Source organism: Salvelinus sp. IW2-2015, unplaced genomic scaffold (genome assembly GCF_002910315.2).
Source record: "Salvelinus sp. IW2-2015 unplaced genomic scaffold, ASM291031v2 Un_scaffold16548, whole genome shotgun sequence".
Lineage (NCBI taxonomy): Eukaryota > Metazoa > Chordata > Actinopteri > Salmoniformes > Salmonidae > Salvelinus > Salvelinus sp. IW2-2015.
The window spans coordinates 10,838-18,181 of record NW_019957639.1 but is presented as its reverse complement, the minus strand read 5'-3'; the positions used below and the strand labels follow the sequence as shown (position 1 = coordinate 18,181).

At 44.0% G+C, this 7,344-nt stretch overlaps 1 protein-coding gene across 1 annotated transcript in view; it reads right to left on the bottom strand.

Annotated features, from left to right (window-relative positions):
* LOC112080870 (stAR-related lipid transfer protein 13-like) overlaps nucleotides 1-7,101 on the bottom strand; it is a 39,855-nt gene extending 32,754 nt beyond the window's left edge. Inside the window, 1 exon segment of the mRNA XM_070442737.1 lies at nucleotides 6,074-7,101. Coding sequence (XP_070298838.1) covers nucleotides 6,074-6,089 — 16 coding nt within the window. The 5' untranslated portion in view covers nucleotides 6,090-7,101.
* Nucleotides 7,102-7,344: the final 243 nt, after the last annotated feature.

Here is a 7,344-nt window from a genome sequence, read left to right as displayed (position 1 = left end):
TCAACTATATTAATTCATGGATTCATGTGGTAAGATTAACTGTTTTTGATAAGCTAAGTGTAGATGGTGTCAATAGGAAAACGGATCATGTAATAACTGAAGATCTGGGTGCTGGAGCCGAGCCGGGCGAATTGTGGAAATGGTTTAAAATGCGTTATTTATTACTCAATTTCTGTCTACTCATCAGTTGCTCTAGCAATGATAGTTCACTGAATTGAACTTACAGTCTTGGAGAACGTTGTTTGGTGAGGCAGGCTGTTATGGAGCTGATAAGCTGATACAGGGGGACACATGTGGATGAGTGGAGACTGAAAGCCTCTTCTTTCCATACACTACTGATGCCAATGAGTATGGTGAGGAGAGCTGGCTGCTTTACTCCATGATGAATACATTTTTCCATTGACTCTTTTGTTTTAGTGTGGCTGGACATGTTGGGTTGTAAATCTAGCAGGAATATGCGAAAACCAGGCAGTCTTTCTTTCTCTTGTTCTGCGTCCCTGTTCTTGTATTTTTCTTTTTTCTCTGCATGAGAGGAGAAGGATGAGGGGAGAGGAAGAGAGGAAAGGAGAAAATAGAGAGGTAGGACATCAGAGGATGGAGGTGGGAGACGATGTAGAGGAGTGGATAAGAGGAAGAAATGAGCGGAGAGGAGAGGACTAAGAGAGAGAGGTGAGAGAGAGAGGATATGATGCGAGACGTAGATGGATGAAGGAGAGGAATGAAGAGGTGGGGGGGGGACAGGGGACAGGGTTGGGTTGGGCCAGGGCAGTAAAGGAAGCAGACTTGCAGTATATTTCTCTATATAAATCTCATAAGGTTCAAATACAGTGGTCAGTTTTTCCAAGAAGGGTTCGTTTAAATAAACACTGTCGTTTTTGTTTATATAGTTTGGTTATTATGATTTATTAATTTATTAATAATGTTCTCTATGATCAGAGCCATTCTGTCATACAAATAATGTGATTGGAGAGGGGAGTGAGGAAGCTGTGTGTGTGGTGTGTGTGTGTGTGTGTGTGTGTGTGTGTGTGTGGTGTGTGTGTGTTGGATGTGTGTGTGTGTGTGTGTGTGTGTGTGTGTGTGGTGTGTGGTGTGTGTGTGTGTGGTGGTGTGTGTGTGTGTGTGTTGTGTGTGTGGTGTGTGTTGTGTGGTGTTACGTGTGTCGTGTGTGTACGTGTGGTGTGGCGAACCAGTGCCAGTGTTGCACTGTTATGTGTGTTATTGATGATTGAGTTAACTAACTTAAAGAGGCTGAGGTATGGGGGATATCTGCGCGCGTACAATCAACGTCCTTTCGTTTCGAGTTTGAAAGAAGACAGAAAATGTCTTGTAGTAGTAAAGAATAAAGTATGTAACCCACGAGTGTTGGGTAGGGGGTATTACTGTTCATGAAAATTTAACTTTTATGTTTTATCAATTATGGAAGAAATTCCTCATTGTCAAAATTTTTTTTGTCAACCAACAAATACAGCTGTGATGCTTTTATGAGTGATTGGACTAAAACCACATAGCAAATCAGCCTCGATGGAAGGTTGTTCTCCTTGGAAGAAAAAAAACAGAAGAGAGTTGAGATTGAAACATATAAGTGTTGATAGTATGCAAGCTAAGATTTCTGGCTGATATGTGACATAAAATTCACACTTCAACCTAGTAGTCTAGGTATATAGTTGGTCCCGCAGGTAAGTACGAATAAAACTTATATGATATTGAGGCTGGTCTCTAAGCTTTATCTTTAAGCTTGGATATATTAGGCTATAGGCCTGACACAGAGTCTGAGAGGGGACATAAATACAGTCAGGATACCGGTGGCAGAGAGGGATGGACAGGAAGTGGGATATATATTTCTAAAACTGAACTTAGAAAGTCATTTATCATTTTATCGTTCAAACTGTCATTGTTGTGTTGTGTGTGTTTTTATTCATTTTAAAAATATTTTGCTTCAAACCCAGAAGAATCTACTATATCGCTAAATATAGGTATATAGCACAGCATAGCAGCAGTATAAACTGTCCTGGACTGCGGTCTTATGTTCTCATAGATACACTATACAAATGTAGTGGAACCAATTCTAAATTAGTAGATTCGCTATTCAGCACCCCATATGTGACAGGTTATAAACGTGAGCACACGCCATGAATCTCCAAGACAAACATTGCAGTAGAATGGCTTACTGAAGAGCTCAGTGATTTCAACGTGGCCTGTATACAGGATGCCGCATGTAAAGTCAGTTGTGTGCAATTTGCTGCTAGATGCTGCGCCGTCATGTAATGCTGTGGTTTATTGTGAAATGTTAGGAGCAACAAAGTCACCGCGAGTAGTGGTAGGGACACTAGTAAGAACAGGACGCGAAGTACTGAAGCAGCGTGTTAAGAAACGCTGTCCTCGTTGAAACGCTACCAAGGTTTCGCGAAACTGCATCTAGAAGGCAACGTAGCACAATAACTTTTTGTCAGGAGTATAAAATGGAGCCGTGGCACAGCACTAAGATCACATGCACAATGCAAGTCATGGCTGGAGTGGTTGTAAAGCTTGTCACGATTGATTTGGAGCAGTGGAAACGGCTCCTCTGGAGTGATGAATTGCACGTTGACCTCTGGCAGACCTGACGGTACGAATTGGTGTTTGGCGATGAGGGGAACGCTTACTTGTCCGAATGGCATAGTGCAACTGCAAGTTTGGTGGGGAGATCATTAGCCTTGGGCTGTTTTTATGGTTCGGGCTAGGCCCTTAGTTCGTAGCGTTCCAGTGTAGCGTATCAGCATCATGACATTCTAGACGATTCAGTGCTTCAACTTGTGGAGCAGTTGGGGAAGGCCTTCTTGTTCAGCATGACATGTTTAAATTTAGTATCTAGCAGTCCTCTGACAGAGCAGCTGTCTGTGAATAGAGCAGGCTGTCTGTAATAACGCTAACATGTCCCTACAGGTGACACCTAGTGGGACGCGACTGTTGTGGGTCATGACATGACGCTGCTGGAGACTGAGGGGTGACGTCCTTCTCTGGTTAGCAAACTCTTGATACAGGAATAGAAGGCGACAGCGTTTACGTGCTCAATAAGAAAGACGCTTCTTCTTCTCCTCCATGTCTCCTCGTCACGTCTCCTCATGCTGCACTCCTCTACTTCATTTTCCACTCTCATCCTCTCTCCTCTATCATCCTCAACTTACACCCACAACCCTTCACTTCTCAGCACACACATCTCACTACAGAATCGATTAGGCTCTATAGCAAAATGGAGAGAGATGACTAGTAAAATTCAAAAACATTTCCAATTTCTCTCCATCTACAATGAGAAAATATTCTCACACTACCCGGGACTGGCACTACAGAATAGGTCTGTTATAGAAGTCTTTCAGATCCAAACCTGCTCCTGTTCAATATGATCCAACTCCAATGATGAGCTGCTACAATAGCCTAGTGCAGTGAAGCAGTATACTCCAGGCAAGCTGGTGTGTAGACTGACTAGCTAGTGTTAATATACAGCAGATAACACAATAGGACATCCTCCGCCCTATCCTGACAGTCACCTCAAAAATATGTCTGTGTGAATATAGAGGACAGAGGACCTAACTTCAAAAGAGGGGTATCGCGCATGTCTGTTTTCCGAGCTGTCTTTTGTCTGATGCTCCTGAGCACTAGTCATTTATCACAGTTATCCACTGGGCCCATAGTAGAATGTCTGTGACAGAGATCTTTAATGTAATTCATGTGGTCTGTTTCTACCCAGCTTTTCCTGAACCGGTCTGTGGCTATATGTACCGCGGACCTCTTACTCAAGTGCCGATTTCTCTGTGATATGTGTTGATGTCTACGTGTATATTACAAGGGGCTGTGTCACTGTCAATGATAGTGACTTTGGTCTGGAGCGAAGTCTAGACACCAACTATGATAAATATTAACAGTTCCAGAGGGGAGGTATTAGCAATGCGACGTCTTATTCCTTATATGTGACCAACATTTTGACGCAGAGCTCTATGAGTCCATATGATCTGGTCAAAAGTAGTGCATTTAAAGGGTTTAGGGTACTATTTGGGAAGTGAGAGAGTCCTTGGATGACAACGTCCATGTTTACTCTTACAACCAACGTCAGATCGGTTTACTCCAAGGCTCCATAAAGGATCACATCACAGGTTGAGTCAACATGGGAAATCTCCCATAGATAACTGACTATAACCTGGCCAACTAGACAGTTCTTAGTGGATTAAGTATCCGCGTGCTCCTCTATCTCAGTACAAGTCTTTGAGTGCAGTGTTGTAAGGACACTGATGAAAAAGGAAAACCTCCGTCACTGTACATTGTATTGAGGTAAGTAAAGTTCAGGTTCGCCTCTCTTCTGACTAGTCTGTCCGCATTGTACATTGATTGAGTAAGTAGAGTTCAGGTCTTCCTCTCTCTTCGCTGACTAGCCTGTCTCGCCAGTTGGACATTGTATTGAGTACAGTAAGTTCAGGTTCTTCCTCTCTCTTCGACTAGCTGTCCTGCCAGTTGGACTTGTATTGAGTACAGTAGAGTTCAGGTTTCTCTCTCTTCCGACTAGTCTGTCTGCAGTTGGTACATTGTATTGAGTAGCAGAGAGTTCAGGTCTTCTCTCTCTTCTGATGAGTCTGTCCTGCAGTTGGACTATTGTATTGAGTACAGTAAGAGTTCAGGTCTTCCTTCTTTTTTTCTGATTAGCCTGTCCTGCAGTTGGACATTGTATTGAGTACAGTAGAGTTCAGGTCTTCCTCTCTTTCGCTAGTCTGTCTGCAGTTGGACTATTGTATTGAGTACAGTAGAGTTTAGGTCTTCTCTCTTACTCGATAGCCTGTCTGGCAGTTGACATTTGTATTGAGTACAGTAGAGTTAGGTCTTCCTCTCTCTTCTGACTAGCCTGTCTGGCATTGGACTGTTTGTGTTTGTCTCTTCTTTTGATAGCCTGTCCTGCAGTTGGACATAGTATTGAGTACAGTAGAGAGCCATATTGTTCTACGCACAATGGTGAGAGTGCCTCATCTCCATTCGCTCGGGGAGGAGGACTGTTGCAACAGAGCAGGGAATAACGATCTGGGAATTCCACTGTCAGTGTGGGCATTCTGTACCAGAATCTCGAGACATTCTGTTCCAACAGACGTTCCGACGTAACTTCTCCAGGGAGAAAAGGCTGGCCTGCCGTCCAAATGGCACCTATTCTGTATATTGCACTACTTTTGACCAAGCGGCCATCAAAAGTAGTGCACTATACAGGGAAATAGGGTGCCATTTGGGATGTAACCCCCTGGTCTGGCAACGAGTCAGGACGGGACTGCTGTTGTTACTACACAACCATGGCTGTAAAACTGTGTACAGTGTAATGTTGCATCGCAACAATGACATGAAACCCAGCACGGTGGAGGGACAAAGGTCCAAAATGCCACCAGCAGTACGTTTGTTACTAAGGTGTGTGTTTGTGTGTGGCCGACTAACCTATCCCTACAGGGGATACTACTTCCTCTCCTTATGCAACATCATTCCCTTTATAGGAACATTCCCTGGCAGTGTCCCAAATGGCACTTCATTCCCTATATAGTGCACTACTTTCCCTATTGAATATATAGTCCATACATAGCTTTTTGGGACACAGTCAGTGCAYTAGGAACATTTTGTTATGGAACGAATGGAACATCAGATCTACGGGCAGATAGCTAGTGTCCTAAAGGGAAACGATGGTACACTTGGTCTGTGTGCGTCTGAAGTGGCACCCTATTCCCTATAATATAGTGCACTACTTTTGACCAGGGTCCATAGGGATGCAGACTTGGAGAGTGGCTGGTGGAGGGTTGAGCTGAACCTACTAGTGCAAGCCCTAACCATAACCCTAACCCTGTCTGGCTGGCTGCCAACAACAAAGCTAACTGGTTAACTGTTAAGTGTGTAGATCAACGCCTATATAACATGATATAAAGAAACATGCTCCTTGTTAAAATAAATACAAGCACTACACTTGTCTAAATTCTAAAGAAGTAGAGTTACACTAATAGATAAATTATCCCTATATTAGTCCAATCCTAAATATTCTCAACTCCGTAATGATGTAACAAACAGATTGTGGTTTACTCACTGGTTATCTTCATCATACAGTCATTAGGATGTACACATTCCAATACGGTGGTTCTACAGACGTTCTACAGACGTATTAGAGACGTTTTAGAGTTTCTGGGCATCTTTCTCCTCTTCCCACGCAGCAGTAAGTAACGTTAGACTCCAACTCTAGTACCACAGCCTGCTGCTCAGAGATACCGATCTCTACTGAACCCTCTCACATCCAAACCTCCCTTTTCTATCTCTTTCTCTCTTTTTCTCTCTCTTGTTCTTTCTCTCCCCCTCTCCCTTTCTCCTTCTCTCTCTCTCTTCCTCTTTCTTTCTCTCTCTCCTACTTTCTCTCTCACTCTCTCTCTCCCTCTCTCTTTCCATCTACCCCCAAACAGCCATGTGGCCACCCCCTGATATCTCTCCAACTCCACCCCTTTCTGGTGCTCCCCACTCTTCTCCCCTCCGTGTACCCCTTATCCCTCCACTACACCTCCTCTTCCCCTCCTCTACCCCCCGGTACCCTCCTACCCAGCTCTGCCCACTACATCTCTTTCAGCACATTTTTGGCAGAGAACATCATGCCAGGAGCCAAGCAACAGGAGCCGTGTGTACTAATGCCTGTGTGCAATGTGGGACTTTTCTCTTCAAAGATGTAATCCCAATGAAACCTCATCACTACAATCAAATGCTACATAAAAAAAGAGTATAGTTTGGATCCGTGGCTTGAGAATCCTTTACTCATCCCAGAACTCCTTCCATCTCCCCCCACTACCACCTCCTCCCTGTCACACAGCCAGAGAGCTGGACATAGTTAGCTTTAGAGGGGGGAGTAAGGGAGGAGGAGGGAAGGGGAGGGAGAGGGAGGACGGGGAGTTTCTTGATCCAGATGTTTTTCCAGCAAATCGACAGAAAGGAAAAGCGTGGGCAGCTAAAGTGGGGAAAACCAAAGTATGACATAAAACCATGACATAAACCGTCAACAATCAGCAGCCATGAATCATACTTAGATCCTCAGAAAGCATCCCAAATGATACCCTACTCCCTATTTAGTGCATGAGAAAGAAAGAAAGAAATAAAAAGAAAGAATGGATAGAGACAGTGAGCGAGAGCTGTGAAAACAATAGTTTAGTGCACTACTCCCCTGCTGTCTGTCTGACTGCCCTGGGGAAGGATTCAGGAGGGACAGCAGCCTGGTCACAAACAGACTACTGCTCCACACAATTATGATCACACTACCTTAGAATAACACCAGAAACACCTACTCAGTGATCACACTAGCTTACATTAACAGCCTGAGGC